The 18,996-nt window shown below is 35.4% G+C and overlaps 1 protein-coding gene across 4 annotated transcripts in view; it reads left to right on the forward strand.

Annotated features, from left to right (window-relative positions):
* The first annotated feature begins 435 nt into the window (after positions 1–435).
* LOC101514755 (uncharacterized) overlaps positions 436–18,996 on the forward strand; it is a 36,880-nt gene continuing 18,319 nt past the window's right edge. Inside the window, exons 1-13 of one of the 4 annotated variants that reach the window (XM_027337318.2) lie at positions 436–623; positions 2,347–2,470; positions 2,578–2,640; positions 4,092–4,193; positions 4,283–4,448; positions 5,173–5,271; positions 6,181–6,330; positions 10,254–10,293; positions 10,465–10,522; positions 17,662–17,744; positions 18,123–18,221; positions 18,330–18,445; positions 18,518–18,642. In XM_027337318.2, coding sequence (XP_027193119.1) covers positions 549–623; positions 2,347–2,470; positions 2,578–2,640; positions 4,092–4,193; positions 4,283–4,448; positions 5,173–5,271; positions 6,181–6,330; positions 10,254–10,293; positions 10,465–10,522; positions 17,662–17,744; positions 18,123–18,221; positions 18,330–18,445; positions 18,518–18,642 — 1,300 coding nt within the window. In that variant the 5' untranslated portion in view covers positions 436–548. The remainder of the gene's footprint in view (positions 624–2,346; positions 2,471–2,577; positions 2,641–4,091; positions 4,194–4,282; positions 4,449–5,172; positions 5,272–6,180; positions 6,331–10,253; positions 10,294–10,464; positions 10,523–17,661; positions 17,745–18,122; positions 18,222–18,329; positions 18,446–18,517; positions 18,643–18,996) is intronic. The other 3 variants (XM_004513070.4, XM_027337319.2, XM_004513071.4) reach the window with 3 other exon arrangements.

Below are 18,996 nucleotides of genomic sequence, written 5' to 3' on the forward strand. Positions count from 1 at the left end.
ACTTTAGTTTAAAATATTCATAAATAATAAATAAAATTATATAATCTTATTTTAAAAGTCTTCATTTGATATTTTTCATAGTTTTTCAAACATATTCACAATTTATATATATTGATATTTTTTAAAATATCTTAAAAAATTAATGTCGAACTTATAAATTAGCCACTTAATTGAAAATTCTTGGAAATGTACAAATATTTTAGTAGTATTATTAAAATCGAATCACAACAATATCTCACTTGTGTATCTTTTTCTAAAAAGTGTCTTAATTTCTTAAAGAAAAGTGTGATTTTTAAGAAAATGGGGGGTGCTAGAAGCAGCTCCAAAATTTACTTGTAAATTGTGTTCGTCTGTTCAAAGTTTCGGGCCATTGTCTCGTTAATCCGGGTTTGTTAGTAGTCCATCGATACAGTTTATATACTACTAGGACATTCATATCTGTTTTGGTAAAAAAAAAAAAAGAAAAGGGGCGATCATTTCTGCCTCGTATATATATAAAATACGTACGGTTTTATAGCTTACGAAAGAACGAAAGAAAGTACGGTGAAATGGTTCTTTGCAAATTCAGACTTAAATGTCAGTGTCTACCATGGAAGCTCCTACTCGCCACCTCTACTCTTCTGGTAATAATAACTTTTTTGTTTATCATTGATATGAAGCATTAATTCAACCAATAGTTGACTGCTACTATTGTTATTTTCATTCTGGTATTTTCTTTTTTAATTTGTAGTTTTGATTCCCCTAATTTATACTGAAAGTTATTTTTAACGGGATGGAAAGGTGAAATGGTGATATATGAAGGAGTCATAGTAGAGGAGACTAGGGAGTTCCCTAGGGTTTCCTGTAAGCATTTGAGATTTTAATCCACGTCTTAATTCTTATATTGCCTTTTGATCAGATTAATGGGTATCTTGGTGATCCATGATCCTTGTTTCCCTGATACATTGAAACACCTCTTTGCAAAATGCATATATATTTTAATTAGCTCCAATCCCTATTTTGAAGTTTCACATAGCCATATCCTCTGTTTCTTTTAGTTGTAATTCGATTCTTAATCATGTACGTGTCCCGGGTTTTGGGCATCTGCTATATTCTGTGTAACACCCGACCTGCAACCCACAATACATTGTTTCCCCATGTTACGATCTGGCATTAACTTCATATGATTTGAATAAAAAAAATCTTGTTTTTGTTTTGATACGAGAAATGTGATTCTCATTATTCAATTGTGTAAAGAGTACAAACACTAATATTAATATATTGACCACGCTGTAAGCGGGCTTGATTAATGGACCTAATACAAAATATTGCTTAAAACTACATAATATATGCCTATGGCAATAATTGCATATTTTCAATAGGAAATAAGGCTATCCAATTTATTTCTATATGGTATTTTGACTGTAGTAAACCTTAAACCTCACACGTCAAGTTTTTCCAATTGTCATTGTAATATCCTTTATCAAGAGGTCACGGAACTAAGTGATATGGTGCTTAAAATGGGAAAGTGAACTATATAAATTAGGAACTGTTATAAAACAATTTAAACTTGCTTAAGCAGAAAGTCGCATTTATTTTTATTTTAATGATATATGATATATTTCTTCTGGATTTTATGAGTTTATTAGTTATGTATTTGTTTCCTATTGGTGCCTTTACTTGTGATATATTACATCCTAGTTAATCCCATCATTCCTCGGCGAGATCCCGTTATCCTGGTGTCTAACCGTAATGACGTGGTTCGCAACAACGTGAAACAAGACCCCGCTATCCCGACGTAGTTAATCCCAACGTTGCCCAACGAGAGCTTGCTATTATTTCTTCCTTCTTTGTTTTGTTGTTTCTACTTTCACCCAAAAAGAAGAGGAAGGAGAATATGCTAATCAAGATGCTGTTTATATTTGATTCCTATGTCAGAACATGCATTTGAGTTTTAATATTTAGTTATTTTATTACCCTACGTGTTAAAGTCTTCAATATGCATCTTTATTTTCTTGACTTTTTTTATTTTTATATTTCAATGTATATTTTGACTAAGAGTAAGGCTCTTGGATTTCTATTGCTAATTATGAATGTTTCAATGTTTGAGTCATTTGTTAATTTTGCATTAAATATAAGTTTATATAGTATTATTCATATAATTTGTCCATAAAATAGCAGTTATTCCGCCTATCTCAGAATGCGCTATCCCACTTTTGGGGTTGGCCGTGACGCACCACTATCTTGGATTAACTACCTAGGATCCTTCTTGATGCTGATTCTTCCATTTTTTTCCTTTGTGATTGCTATGTTTTTCTTTTTTGTAAATTAAGACATTCATTACTTTGATGCTTTTTTTTTCCTCAGTTCTTAACCGCTAGTTCACTTGGATCTCCTGTTGAAACTCACAAAAGTGGCATATCATCTGTGTTCTCACTATTTAACCTCAAAGGAAAGAGTCGATTTTGGAGTGAGGATGTTATACATAATGGTATGTATGTTCATTGGATAGAAAGAATGTTCATTGGATAGAAAGATCAATTTTTTCGTTCTCTAATATGGGTTTCTTTTGATTTTCTTGGTATGTTGGTTCTTCAGATTATGATGAATTGAAGTTTTCAAGCCATGGAAAAGTAAGCGCATTTAACTACACCAATTCAGGTATACATGCATTCTGTCAACATTCTTCTCAACTTAACTTTGCTTGTTTGATTTTATACTATTTTTGCTTATTCATTTACCTTCCTATATTTTTAAATATTTCTTCCATGTAATAAGTATTTTTCTTCTCCAAAATAAGTTGAAGTTCATGCCATGTAAAATGTTACTTGCTGTTGGAAGTTAACTTGTGTTGTCAGCCTCATTTAATTTGGTGCATCCTTACGTAGAAATTTATAGGAAGCTTAAATAGTTGGAGTTTTCATTGTCATTCGCTGGATACTCTTACACTTGATAAACAAAATTATTTGTAGTATTGATAGGAGTCCAGTGAAAATAAATGTAAAATTGTTAGAAACAAACAAAGGTGAGGCCTAATTATATTTTTATTAAATGATTTAGAGTAGAGGAAAAACATGTAGCTATATGGAGATTTCTCTAAATCAGTAACTATCCTAACTAGTTGGAGTTTCCCCCCCCCCTTATCTTTCTCCCTTAATTCCTTCTCTCCATCCCTTAATTCCTTACCTGTTTCATATCACGTGGATTGAAATAGTTAATTGATGGAATCAACACAAATGAACTTTATTCATTTCAAAGGTTTATTCTCCTATGATTTGTGTTAATTTTGACTATTCTAGTCATTTGCTTCTATGCTATTCAGTTAATTAGTATCTTTTATTTAGACTATTCAGAACTGTGAATGTTGGTTACAGCCATGATTTTTCCCGCAGTATTGTCAAATGTATAACTAGTTGGAGTTTCCCCCCCTTATCTTTCTCCCTTAATTCCTTCTCTCCATCCCTTAATTCCTTACCTGTTTCATATCAAGTGGATTGAAATAGTTAATTGATGGAATCAACACAAATGAACTTTATTCATTTCAAAGGTTTTTTCTCCTATGATTTGTGTTAATTTTGACTGTTCTAGTCATTTGCTTCTATGCTATTCAGTTACTTAGTATCTTTTATTTAGACTTTTCAGAACTGTGAATGTTGGTTACAGCCATGATTTTTCCCGCAGTATTGTCAAATGTATAACTAGTTGGAGTTTCCCCCCCTTATCTTTCTCCCTTAATTCCTTCTCTCCATCCCTTAATTCCTTACCTGTTTCATATCACGTGGATTGAAATAGTTAATTGATGGAATCAACACAAATGAACTTTATTCATTTCAAAGGTTTATTCTCCTATGATTTGTGTTAATTTTGACTGTTCTAGTCATTTGCTTCTATGCTATTCAGTTACTTAGTATCTTTTATTTAGACTATTCAGAACTGTGAATGTTGGTTACAGCCATGATTTTTCCCGCAGTATTGTCAAATGTATAAGTAGGTATTTTCCCCTTTCATGGTTTGCAATAATTTTAGCAGTACCAGAGCGTGAATTGGCTAAAACTTCTGCAGTTCATTTTGAAAATTGAGTACCTATTATTTTCTAATTTATTGTATTTCAGGTAACATTGCGAACTATCTAAAGCTGCAGGAAATTGATTCCATCTACCTTCCTGTTCCCATCAACTTCATTTTTATAGGATTTGAAGGGAAGGGCAACCAAGGTACATAGTTGGGAGACTAACCCATATTTTCTTTGGTTATTTCATTTTAAAATTAGTGTGGATTCCATAGTGCTTTTTATGTCCCACAGAATTCAAGCTTCTTCCTGAAGAAATTGAGCGTTGGTTTACAAAAATTGACCACATCTTTGAACACACACGAATTCGACATGAAGAAGTTTTAACTGCATTTTACAAAACAAGTGTAGATAAAATGCAATGGCACCCCGTTCCTGTTGCCAGTCACATAAATTACAAGTAAGACTTATTGGTTAAACCCAGAAATAAAATACAAGTAATTCTGTCATTTTCTTTTAATCTGCTCTTTCTTTCAAAAATAGAGTTGATCATCATTTTTTTATCACAATCTTTTTCTTACGTTTATCTAAGTTTCAAAGCAATAGGGTGTTTTCACAGATACAGGAGTATGTGGAAAAACTCAGCCTGATTTGTCATCAAACTTGAAGAGTTTACTTCATAAAACCTTTGTACTTAATTGAGGGATGGAAAAGTATGAATGGAGTAATATGGGTGCCACGTATTTTATAAAACCCCCAGTGTGTGCTAGTTTGCTACCTTCTTTCTGAGAAAAGAAGCAGCAGACCCTTCAATTAGCATTGTTCGTTGTCTTATGTACTTGATTCATTTTATAACCAAACCTTCTCATTTGTCTAATTGTCTCATTGATAGTCAATTTTGATTGTGTGCTTGTCTTTCAGTCTTTACTTTCGGTAGTTTACCTTTTATTTATTTTTTATTAGAAGAATGAAATTTCTTCTTGATCAACCAAAATAAGCAAAATCAGATAATTGACATGCTTCTCTATTCGTTTTTTGGACCATCTTGGTTGAAGGATATGATGTCACTTCTCCAAAGTAAATCTGTATAGAATTCTTCTTTGTTTTTTTATTCTTTGAATTTCCTTTTAGTGAGAAAATATGTATTATCATTTCGTACTATGACAGTGAATCTTCTGGTGCAGCTTTTCTGTCCATGCTATCGAAATGGGAGAGAAGGTTACTTCCATATTTGAGCAAGCCATAAAAGTGTTTGGTCGCAAGGATGATCCAATTGGCAGTGGGTAAATTATGTTTAGATTAGCTATTACTTAATAGAAGAATCGTTTTAAGTTTTCTTTGTACATTTACGCCAACATTTTATTACATCTTTTTTCTATTCCCTTTATGAAAACTAAAGTGCATAAGCACAGATTCAAAACTTGCTAGGACCCGAAACTGATATAAGGAAATTGATATGTATTTTTTATGAAAATGCACTATGATCAGAGGTGAGAAGACTCTGTTACAGTACATACACCAGGAGCTTTAGGAAAATATAGACTATGACAGTGGTTAGAGCAAAGCTTATTACAAGGAGATTGAATTTAAAAAATGAAAGGAGAATCCTTCCTCCCATCACCCTATGCCACCTGTCCTTCTGTTATGTTCGCTATTCTGTATACTTCTCTTTTAAGCCTGCTGTTTCCAATCATTTCTTTCTCTCCTCTATGCCTGTCAAATTTCAATTAGCTAGTATACAGAAAGTATGAATAACATATAAGTTTAATGATTCAATTAACAAATTAGAATATGAGAACAAAGTCTAGATTACACCAGACTTACCCTATTTGTCAAGTGACATTCTGCATTCCCATTCTTGTACCCCAACCTAAACCCCCTGTGGAACAAGTACAGTAACCATGCATCAAACTTGATAGTTGATATCTCTAAACAATGCAACCCACCGACTGTACGGGCAATTTAACTAATCAAACTACTGTAAATGTTGCTCAACATATGAAAATGGACTCCGTTCAATGGCTTAGATTTTTTAGACTTTGACCAAGTGAAAATGGTGTTATGAATAGGGTGTCCAAAGCTTGCAAATGGGTTCCTGTTCCAATGATTCTTTGTGTGTTTTTTCTCTCTACATGTTTGGAAACATAATATGGGTTGTTTTGATTTCTCTTCTTTCAAATTCCTATTTGCAGCGATAATGTCAGTGGTGATTGGCAAGTAGATGTGCAAATGATAGATGGTCTCTTGGCTAGCCTTGTTGAATACCTTCAACTTGAAAATGCATATAATATTTTTATTTTAAATCCCAAGCGTGATGAGAGGAGGCCTAAATATGGGTATCGGTGAGTATTCTTGTAAAATGTTGTCATTTACTATAAACTACAAGAATGCCATCTTTTTAACATGATAAATATTTGTTGCATATTATTACTTAGTTTTAATTGCCATATTATCTTTTTCATTATTGTATTGCTAATAGCACAATATAGAGGTTAGCAACACAATCTTCCTTGCTGCATTGTGCCCATTGGTGTTGATGGCAGTTCCTCATGGCGGCGAGCCAAAAATCTGCCATAAACATATGGTGGATGGCGTAACGGCAAATGGCGGAAGCATGACGGACAAATTAAAACTCTTATTTTTTTATATATATACACATAAAACAGCAGAGAAAAAACAAAGACACCAATTAAAACACAGAATTAAAAACTTGAAGTCTATAAACAATTAAAAACAGATTTAAAATAATTTAAACAACAGAAAAAGAAGTTTAAACAGAAATATAGAAGAAGAAAATAGAAAAAAATGAAGAAAAAAGACAACATAATACTAATCAGAATAAGAAAATAGAAAACAGAGCTGGTTGCACGCCCCTCAGCAGAGAGCAGAGATCTGGCTGGTCGCATTGCAGTTGCATAGGCAGTTGGATGATGATGGTGGTGGTCGCAGCAGCACACGCAGTTGGGTTGCAGTCGCACATGCAGTTGTGCACACGCAGTAGAGGAAAAGAATAAGGGGTAGAGAGCAGAGAGATTCCAGGATAAAATGGTGGTCGCACGGTGGTGGCTGCCGGAGGTGAAGTTAAGTAAACATAGGGTTATCGTGGTAGGAGAAGAGAAGAGAGTTGAGGGAAACGTAAAAAAGATATAAATAAAAGTAAGTGCCTCATTTTTACCGTTGACCTAAACAGTAAAATGGTGAAGTTAAGTAAGCGTTTTAGGGTTCTAAAACTCAGTTGGGCCTTATTTTTAAACACATTTGGGCTGGTTCGGTTCGGGTTGTACTACCCAACCCATGTTTTTTTTCATATTTTTTAGGGTTTTTCTGCTTTTTTCTGCCATGCCACTGCATCCGTCATGGTTGCCAAGGCCCCGCCACACGAAACAATTTTAGAATGGTTTATATGGCTGCTGTAGTGGTAGTAGTAGGCCTATGTTAGAATTCAAAGTATGGTTTTATTATTCCTGGATTGTACAACTTCCTAGGTTCATTGTTAGTATTCCTAGCCAATACATGTACCTAGACTTTGAATGTACTTATTGTAGCCTCATTATAAATAGAATGTGTGATCTTGTTTGAGATACACAAGAAACATAAAAATCATATCTTTACATGGTAACAGCAGTGGTTCATCCTTGGGCTGCTCTCCTTTTTCCAATTATGCCATAACTTTTTTCTTCACCTCAAAATTCTGCGTACCGCATAATCTTCTAGCAAGCACAGTGGCGTTTTCGTGTTGCAAAACTCTGCCGCACGCGCCTCCAATCGCTGCATTTTCATCTGCGCGTGATCCCCGTGCGCCTCCACCAACATCGCGCAGGACAGCTCGTGACACTCTCCGTCCACCGGTTTTTCAATGTTAGCCATCACTCGGGGTCTTAAGGCACATTCTGAGGTCATTTACAACATTTTGTGATTTTTCAGCAACTTTTCCTCTCTTGCCTAACATAGATCGTTATGTCCGACACCGGATGTACTGCTGCCTCCTTTTTCGTTTTTAGTTTCACTACGCTTCCATTGATCCCTTGCGAAAAATTGGTCGGTGCTGCCAATTACACAGGGTGGGTAGCTTGTTGAACTTCGGTTTCAAGGACAAAGTCGTAAAGACCATTTGCTCAAACAATCCAAGGATATTGACGCCAAGGATCAAGAGAATTGGAAACAAATTGATGCCTCTCTATGCAGCGTTCTTTGGTTTTCATTTGATGTCAAACCTCAATCTCAATTTTGTTTGTTTTTAAGATGTGTTATGATGTTTGGGCAAAGGCGAAAAAGGCATATTCCAATGACGTTAATTGTTTATACACTATTGTCTCTAATCTTATTTCTATGAAGAAACTAGAAAGGGATATGCAAAGCTATATAGGTAAGCTTGATAGATTGATTGCTGACTTTGATGCACTTATGCCCTTCACTACTAGTGCCAAAACACATGCTGAACAACGTGAAAAGTTCTTTATGGTTTTGGCCCTTGCAAGTCTTACACCATACCTTGACATAGTTTGCAACCAAATTTTCATTAGTGCTACTATTCCCTCATATAAAACTGTTTGCGAACAATTGCTGCGTCTTTCGGCCTCTTCAGCTAATGCTCCAGCCCCTGCTTCTCTCAATGTGCTAGTTGACTTTGCTGCATTTGTCTCTAATTCTTATCAACGAGGTGGTAGAGGAGGATGACGTGGAAATAATCGGGCTCGATCTCGCTGCAACTATTTCAACCGTTTTGGCCATGTTGAAGCACAATGACGCACCAAAGCTAATCAACTGCATCCCAAAGCTGTCAACTTTGCATCCTAAATACACTACGGAAGGAGGAATTGAAATATGAGAGGTTGCTGAAAAATCACCAAATGATGAAAAAACCCATATAAGATGGCAAAGGGGCCTCTGCGACAACTGACAATGAAACATGGTGGCCAGAGACAGGTGCACGCATGAATTTGATGATGGCGCGTGCGGTGTCGGTTGGCAACAGGAAAAGCACCATCGTGCTTGCCGAAGGTTTGCGGCGGTGTATGGTGGTTTTGGACAGTGGATTGCAATGGGAAGTGTGAAAGTGGTGTTGGCATATCTATAACAATATAAGTAACAATATAAACAGGGATATAACTATGGAAAAATGTTGGTTATGGTATAACTGGAAAAATGTAGAGTTGATAATGGTGGCACACCGGAAAGAAGACACGCGTTGACAGAGAACAAGGGCGACAATGGTAGTGGTGTGGTCGGTTGCTAGAAAGGCCGCCACAGTCGACTTCACTAGATCGTGTCTCTAGTCTCATTGCTTTCTTGTCAAGACTTCACTTAGTTTTGATTGGGACTTTCTTATGGAAAATAATGCGTAAATTATTATGTTCATTTTATGCTTTCATTCATAAAACTATTTAATACCTAATCCATGGATAAAAATAAAAATATTTCGAAAGTCACGTGAAAGCCGTTCGTCAATGTGATTTTGTTGATTTCCTCAATTCTCCTCGTCTTCATCATTGTCAATCAATTATTTTTTCCTCATTGATAGCCTAAACAACAATCTTCCTGATTAAAACCTCGACTTCTTGCGGCATTGGCAAAAGGTTGCTTGAGTCTCAAAATGTCTTCAATAACAATATTTGAGCAGTAGTTGTATTTCATCCTTTGTTCACCACCCTGAACATTAGTCTTATGTTTTCACCCAGTGTTATTTCCAGGAATACCCCCGATATCAGCCCTATGCATTGTGGGGCAGTGACTCACCGAGAGTATAGGATTCCAATTGGAGAGTAAGTTACAAACACATAACCTGGGAACAAAATATTAAATTGATGAAGGGATTAAATAATTTAAAACGGTGAAAACTAAGGCTATGCAGAGTAACAAACACATAACCTAGGACACTATGTTATTGTCCCTTATGTTGCTTTTCATTTCTCATCAAAGGAAATATGAGATTTTAATTTTTTGTTTCCTTCGCTTCCTACGAAGATTCCTGATCCTACTGCATTCCTATTACCTTTCAATGAAATTTTCTTTCACTAGAATGAAATCAATAAGTTTACCAATTTTAGGCTATCCAAGTGTATGTCAGTATCTACATTTTATAATTTTAAGCGTGCCCGAAAATAACTGTTAATTTCCTTCTTTTTAGTATGTTTCATATATTTTGAGTCAGATATGTTTTATATTGTAAACTGTAAATAGTAAGTATGAAAGATCTGGTCACTCTTTGTAACTGTGTTTATATTGCTTTCTTCCCTTGATTTTTATTTTATGCTAAATATTTCAGGAGAGGTTTATCCGAGTCTGAAATTAACTTGCTAAAGGAGGTATACGGAACTTTCTGTCTTTTCTCCTTTAAACTTTGTAAAATGTATCCATCCGTGCTCGATCTCTCTTGCTTAGTTGATGGGAATTTTGCATGCAAAAATTCAAATGCTAAATATTTTTCTATTCTTATGATACCTTGTGCCAGAACTAACAGCTTCTGTGTATTGCAGAATAAGACTTTGCAAACAAAGATTCTTCAGTCAGATGTGGTTCCTGAAGATACTCTTGGTAAGAAATAATTCTCTGAGAAAAATATATCTTGAAGGATACATGATGCTCAAGATGTAGTTAAAACAATATATGTACGGAAATAAAGAATCTTCAACATTAAGACCAAAAACATAATTTGACCCAAGTAGCTGACTCCATCTAGTGTGAAAAATTTCACTTGAGAATATAATCTTGATACTGAATGACTTGAGAGATTAGCTCTTAGCTTGATATTATTTATAGTCAAAACTGTACAAAAAACCCTTAATCATAGGGCTAAATCTGGGATAAATAAAAATATAATTGTATACAAGATATAACATATCTTAATAGTAAATAACCAAATCAATGTATATCTCAACACTCCGTTCAAGTTGGAGCATACAAATTGTCGGCATCAAGCTTGTCACATATGTAAGTTATTCTTGGTCCTCAAAGAGCTTTTGTGGATATGTTTGTCAATTGATCATTAGAACCAACAAATTAAGTAGCAATCTCGCCAGACACAATCTTCTCACGAATAAATTGACAATCGATCTCAATATGCTTAGTTCGCTCATGAAAAATTGGATTAGAGGCAATATCTAAGGTTGCTTGATTATCACAAATGAGACTCATAATGCCTATTTTACTGAAGCACAACTCTTGGAGAAGATGTTTGAGCCATATGAGCTTCTGAGTAGTAAGTGCCATAACTCGATATTTAGCCTCAGCAATGGATTTGGCAACGACATTTTGCTTCTTACTTTTCCATGAGATTAAATTTCCTCCAATAAGAACACAATACGCAAATGTGGACCGTATATCATAGGGACATTCAGCCCAATCAACATCTGTGTAAGCAACAATATCTAAATTACCTCTGTCTGTGTAAAAAAACTTTTCGATGAGCTCCTTTAATGTACCTCAAGATTCTAACCAAGGCATCCCAATGGCTATCACAAGGGGAATTGAAGAATTGACTCGCCACACTAACAACGTATGCAATATATGGCCTCATCATGGTCAAATAAATCAGCTTCCTAACTAACCTCCTATACCTTGATCTGGAAAAGATTCCTCTTGATCTGGTAGGAGTTTGACATTTGGATCTATAACAATGTCAGTTGGCTTGCAATCCAACATACCAGTTTCTTCCAAGATATCCAAAGCATATTTTCTTTGGGAAATTGCAATTCATGCCTTAAAATGAGCTGCCTCAATGCCAATAAAATATTGTAACTTTCCTAAATCGTTGACCTGAAAATGATGGACTAGATGTTATTTAAGTCCTGCAATTTCATCATGATCATCACTTGTAATGACTATAACATCAACATAGACAACCAAATAAATACATTTGTGGGAAGAACATTTTTAAAACATAATGGGCCATATCACTTCGAATCATGCTATATTGTTGAACAACACTACTAAATCTCCCAAACCATGTACGAGGGGATTGTTTGAGACCATAAATGGCTTTGTGAAGTCGGCAGACATACCAACGACATTCCCCTTGAGCAACAAAACCAAGTGGTTGCCCCAAATATACTTCTTTTTCTAGGTCACCACGAAGAAATGCATTCTTTATGACTAATTGATACAACGGCTAATGTCGCATGGCAGCCATAGAAAGTAAAGACAAACATAAGCCATCTTAGTCACATGCGATAAATTATCACTATAATCTAGACCAAAAATCTAAGTATAACCTTTTATCTACCAAGTGAGCTTTCAGACGATCAATACTTCCGTCTGGACCAACCTTGACAATGTAAAACCAATGGCATCCAACATTAGATTTTCCCGAAGGAGAAGGCACAACAATCCATGTTTGATTAGATTTTAAGGCTGCCATCTCATCAATCATATCTTGTTGCCAACTTGAATGAGAAAAAGCTTAATGTGGAGATTTAGGAATAATGATGGAAGAAATAGCAGAGACAAAGGTATAATGTGTAAGCAGTGATAGATGAGGTAATTAAAAATGGGGTAAGGATTACAAGTGGAACATGTACCTTTACGTAGTTCAACATGAAGGACATTTGATAAGGCAAGGCAGGTGGATCCAAAATAGAAAGAGACACCATAACCATGAGTGATATATATTTTTTTCTACATTAAGTTCCAGAAAAGCATTTTTTTTAATTGTTGCATCAAATTCGGTAAGACCCTTACTAATGGAAGAAGTAGAATCACTTATTGTTTATGAGAAAATTTCTTTAGGTGCAATAATAACAAAATTATGTGATGTATACACATTTTCTGAAAAAATCAGATTTTCATAAAATTGAAGGAAATCATTTTCACTTGACTTCCCCCCCTGAAGATGATTCTTCTCAAAAAAAGGTTTGTTTTCAAAAAAGGTAACATCTATTGTGACAAACATTTTCGTTGTACTTGGATTAAAACATTTATAACTGTTAGAATATTATAAAATATCTTATAATATCTTTTGTATTATATTAGAGTATCTTGAATTACTTTCTATGATCAATTTGTAATCATAGAGATATATTATAATATCTCTCATTATTATTATGATTTGTTCTTGATTTAGAATTGAGTTTATGTTTCTCTATCAATAGAGATTAATATTGAGTCTTTTGTAATCAAGTTAGCATAAAACTATTATCAACAATATTCAAATCCTTATTATATTCTCTCATCCTTTTCTCTATAATCCCACAACTTCAACATGATATCTAGAGCCTATTTCGATCCTCCTTGAACGATCCTGCTGCCGAATTTCCAACAGTTAGAGAATATAGTCATAGTTTCTCTTTTCCAACATTCTGACACGTTTCACTCGTTTTCCGTTCAGTTCACTATTGCCATTACTGCCACTATTTCCGGCGAATTTTCCTGCAAACAACGTCGTCATCTCTAGACCAGGTCATGCCTGAAAGCGAATCGCCGAAAGGCGTCACATGCGCTCTCATGTGCTGTTAATCCCTCCTGCGAGTAGATCTCACGTGCCGCCGTCTCCACAACGTGTGACGGCGCTTTTTGACGCCTCTCAGTTGCTGCTTGGTCGGTCAATCACGCCTTAACCTCGCGGTATCGAATCTGCCCCGTATTCTAGTTTCGGGGTACGGTTACACCTACTACCTTCAAGATCTGCCGTCTACTGCTGCCTTCCATCTGATGTCCCTGCTGGAAAAGTTTTCCAGCAAGTTTTCCGACACAACCACTTCCATTGTGTGCGGAATCTCCCAATCTAAACAACCCAAATTCTTTACCAAAAGCTTCACCACGCGCGCTCATGTGCCTCAAGATCCTCCGTGTTCATTCCATGCGTCGCCGCCTACAACCTCGAGCTTAGGTGCGTCTATCTGGCTTCCTACACAATGTTTCAGTCGTCTAGGTTGGGTTTTCCTTCCTGTTTCATGATCTGCCCTTACTTTTCAATTTTGATCAACGGAAAATATGTGTTCTTGTTCAAATAACCATTGTCTCTCCTGTTTTTGATGCATTTTCTCACTCCGTTGTTTGACCATGTCTTCGTTTCATTAGAGTCGCGCTGCTTCTTCTTCTATGTTTGTCATGCAATTTAGTTCTTACTAATAGATTATAACAGTGGCTTCTATTCCCACTGACGATCATTCCGGCGGTGTCCCTTTTTCCACAGATAAATCATATTAGTGGTGACTTCTTTTTCCATTGATGGTCATTCTGACAGTGTTTTTTATTTTCATGACTCACACTTTAGCATGACAATTTGTCTCAGATGCACTGGCCCCATCTTTGTCCCAGATGTACTGGTATTGCCTTTCTCTCTTTGAAACACGCATCTCCAATATTATTGGTTTGAAGACTCCAAATGCAGTTTTTAGAAGAACGGACCTTACTTTGTTCAATTGCTTGCTATGAATTTCTCTTACGCTGATGATCATTTCGACTATCTAACTAGGCTGCACTTATAGCAATTCTCCCCGACTTCACCTGCACTCCTGAGTTGCCTTTCCATTTTTTATTTTTTATTTTGTGGAGCAAAACATTGTTTTTTTGTAACAAGCTAAAACTTAGTACGCTTTAGCTTGAGGGGGAGTGTTAGAATATTAGAAAATATCTTATAATATCTTATAATATCTTTTATATTATATTAGAGTATCTTGAGTTATTTCTTATGATCAATTTATTATTATAGAGATATCGTAGAATATCTCTCATTATTATTATGAGTTTTTCCTGATTTAGGATTGAGTTTATGTTTCTCTATAAATAGAGAGTAGTATTGAGTCTTTTGTAATCAAGTTAGCATAAAGCTATTATCAACAATATTGAAACCCTTATTATATTGTCTCCTCTTTTTCTCTAAAATCTCATAGCTTCAACATTAACCTTTATGAGTGGAGGAGTAACCAATAAAAACACATTTAATAGCACGGGGTTCAAGTTTAGTAAAATGTTAATGTTAATGAACGAAAGTTCGTGCATCCAGAAATTTTTAATGGTAAATCAGCAAAGATTGATGCAATGGAAAAGTGTTTCAGGAAAATTTGAAAAAGGTGTTCGAAATTGTAACACACGTGATGGCATGCGATAAATAAAATGTGCAGCTGTTAAGACAGCCTCACCCCACAAATATTTTGGGACATTGGTAGAGAAGAGTAATGCTCGTGCCACCTCAACAAGGTGTCAATTTTTTTTCTCTGCAATTGCATTTTGCAGAGGTGAGTTAACATATGAGCTTTGATGAAAATTCCATTTTCCATAACAAAATTTCCCACAACTGTGTTAAAAGTATTAGTTCCATTGTCAATTCTAAACACTTGTATTTGAAAGTTAAATTGTGTCTCTAAACACTTGTATTTGAAAGTTAAATCGTGTCTGCACCAATTTACAAAAAGTTTTTATTATCTGAGCTACCTTTGATTTTTCTTTTAATAAGTACACCCAAAAGTCTGGGATGATCATCTGTAAAGGTGATAAACCATCTTTTGTTGGGTAAAGAACTTATTCTATTAGGCTCCCAGACATCACTATGAATCACCCAAAAAGGTTTTGAAGGTTTATATTCTGGATTGGAAACGATTTTGGATGATGTTTAGCAAACTCGCAAATTTCCCATCGAAATATGGAAATATCTTGATTAACAAATTTTTTTGGAAATAGAGACTTTAAATATTTAAAACTAAGGTGACCTAACCTCAAATGCCACAACATAATATTATCCTTATTATTTGAAACAAAAAAAAGATTCAATTGAAGAACCTACTGGTTCAGATTGGTGTCTGTTTTTAGGTCCAGCTTCAAGATAGTAGAGACCACGGCTGAAAGAGAGCCATCGGCAACCTTAATTTTTAAATTACATGCACAAGGTTTATATTAGGAAAATAAACTAGGTTTTCCGGTTATATGGTCAGTAGCTCCAGAATCAACAATCCAACTATAGTTAGGGATGATACTACGTGGACTGATAAAAAATTACCTCTTTGAGCCATGAAGCTAGAAGGGGTTTAAGATTCAAGAAGTTTGTACAGTTGATTTAGCTGCTCTTTGGTGAACGAAAATGAACTTGAGGAGGTTTTCCATGTAGCTTCCAACAAGTCTTGCGCGTGTGACACAAACATTTGCAATGGTCACACCATGGCTTCTCTGATTTATTACTATCTTTCTTGCCTTCCTCATTGAAATTTTTGATGATTAGTGCTGAACCATTTGTGATTGACTTTCCATCATCACTTCTTGTCTTGCCTCTCCTCTTTTGACTTTTGAAAAAGTTTCTCGAAGAGATGGTAAATGGCTTTTTCCTAGAATTCTGCCTCTTACTTCGTCAAGTTCTTTGTTTAGACATACAAGAAACATAAAAATGCGATCGTTTTCTTGCCTCTTGATGAACTAAACACTATCTTCCGTACACTTCCAGTTATCTTCATAGCACAAATCCAGTTCTTGCCATAGGGCCATCAACTCATTGTAGTAGATTGTTACCATTCTTTCACCTTGCTTCAGGCTCCACAATTTCGATTTCAGACCATAAATTTGAGATGAGTTATGAATGTTCGAGTAAGTATCCTTCATAGCATCCCATACTTGTTTTGCTGTAGGTATAAACATGAATGGTTTCCAAATTCCTGTCTCCATCGAACTAATTGGCCAAGCAATGATTAACGAGTTCCGGAATTGTACCATTCAGGAAGCCATATTTTCTTTTGCCATCCAAAATGAGTCGCATTGGGCCCAATCTGTGTAATTTTTCCAATTCAGTTTCTGCACATTGACTTGTAAGGAATTACTTTGGTTGTTTCCTCCAATACCAAAACCGCCAACACCTCTGTATCCGTTGCATAGCTTCCGTAATAGCCGTTGTTGTAAAACTCTCCGGAGCTGCCTCCAGTTTGAAAGGAACAATCGTTCCACTGACCGGTACCACCAGAACTGTGACTACGCCCATGGCTGCCATCCCGTTGCTTGAGTTGCTGCCTAGATCAGTTCCATCACTTGAGCTGCCACCGCGGCCAGTACCCATTCCTGGACAGCCATCGCGGCCCGTGCCATCACCGGCGCTGCCACCTGGTTTGGTTCTATCACCAGAGCTGCCACTGAGGCCAATACCCCTTCCTGGACTACCACCGCGGCCCGTGCCATCACCGACTTTGCCGCTTGGTCCGGTTCCATCACCATGGTTGCTGCCATTTGAAATATTATGGATAATTGTTGTGTATTATTCTGACAAATAAAGGCTCCTTTTATAGGAGAAAATACAATTACTCACCTCCTTAAATTTAGGAGTGATATAAAGAAAATAAAAAAACTGAAAGAAGGTGAATAGTTTTAATAATGACAAGATATTTCATCAGACTGGAGGGAGTATTATATTTTTAACAAACTTAAACTTAGTCAACTTTAGCTCAAGAGGGTGTTGGAATATAAAGAGATTTCTAATCATAGAGTATCTTATATCATATGAAGATTAGTTTTCATATTAATTTGATATATCATGATTTCTTTCTTTATTTTCCTATTTATTTAGGAATAGATACAAGTCTTGTATCCATATAAATAGGGATTAATGTTTGGTCTTTATTATGAAGTTCGTGTCAAATTATTATCAGTGGTATTACACCATTGTCATTTTTGTAAGTCCTTATAATTTGTCATCTCCTTCCTTTATCTAAAACCCATAACTTCAACAGGACACTCATTTAATACTTATAAATTTTTGGCAGCTCGTACAAAGATTCAGCGACCATTATATGTGAAGCATCCAATGATGAACTTTGCATGGACAAGAACAGAGGACACTGATATCGTAAGTACTTTTTTAATCAAATTAGTGAAGCATATTTCTTTCTTGCTCTCTCCCCCCCCCCCCACATGTTTACGATTGAAATGTAATTATCAAAATATTTGTAGTTAAAAAATTCATTGAACATCAATCCGGGATAATGAAGTTTGACAACTTTTCAAATGGTTAATGCAGTTCACACATGTGATTAATGAAGTGTTAGATTTGGTTAATTGATATATTTGATGTCACAACTTATTAAATTTCTAATGAACTTGGTTACAACAAATATAAACGTGGTTAACATTGATTTTCTAGTGTTCAAATATGCAAAGAGTTGGTTCTCTCTCAAGTTAGGGATAATATTCCTCGAGCTGTTTTTGACGCACCTATAAATTGCAGGTGGAATGGTATAACATTTGGCTTGACACACTAGATAATTTTGGGAGGTTGCAACAAGGGAGAGAGATAGCTCAAACCATTGAGTTCAAAGCTTTACAGGTCTATATTCATCAGAAAAGCCTCTAGATTTCTTTAAAAATGTAAGTAATAATTTCAGGATATTAACACCACCTTTCTTTACTGAAATTTTGTTTTTTGTATTTCAAGTTGCTAAAAGGGAAGGATCAAGATCTAAAGCTTCTTTTGGAAAGGGTATTAAAATCTGGGGATTATGGTGGGTTACAAGCAGAATGTCTCACAGACACGTGGATTGGAAAGGACAGGTTCAATTTATCTTGCAAGGCATATGCAAAGACATACACTTCTTTCCACTTACATTCGTTCATGTTTTGTAGCAGATGGGCCTTCATTGATTTAAGTGCTGGTCCTTTTTCATGGGGACCTGCTGTTGGTGGAGAAGGTGTGCGCACAGAAGCAAGCTTACCAAATGTGGAAAGGACAATTGGTGCAACCGCAGGTAGTAGTGATGTGTTTGATTTTGGATACATTTTGATATACAACAATATTAATATTTTTTACAACCATAGATACTAAAATGGCAACGGATTCTACTTTATATCCATCTATAGAAAGGAAAATGATTTGAAAAAAGGTGAAGGGGAAATTCTTAGTCGTATTTCTATATTAAAAAACTACATAAATTGTATATTTATATATATGAAATATGCATCTCGTGTTCCGTCCTAAGTGCTGACAGCTTGTTAAGTGCTCTACAGAGTCTACATAAGCACTGGTTAGTTACTGTTAGAATTAGTCACATGTAAAATATGCTCTTGTGCTCTTTTGTAGTTAGTTGCTAATGAGATTGGAATTA

This window comes from Cicer arietinum, chromosome 8 (genome assembly GCF_000331145.2).
Source record: "Cicer arietinum cultivar CDC Frontier isolate Library 1 chromosome 8, Cicar.CDCFrontier_v2.0, whole genome shotgun sequence".
Taxonomy (NCBI): domain Eukaryota; kingdom Viridiplantae; phylum Streptophyta; class Magnoliopsida; order Fabales; family Fabaceae; genus Cicer; species Cicer arietinum.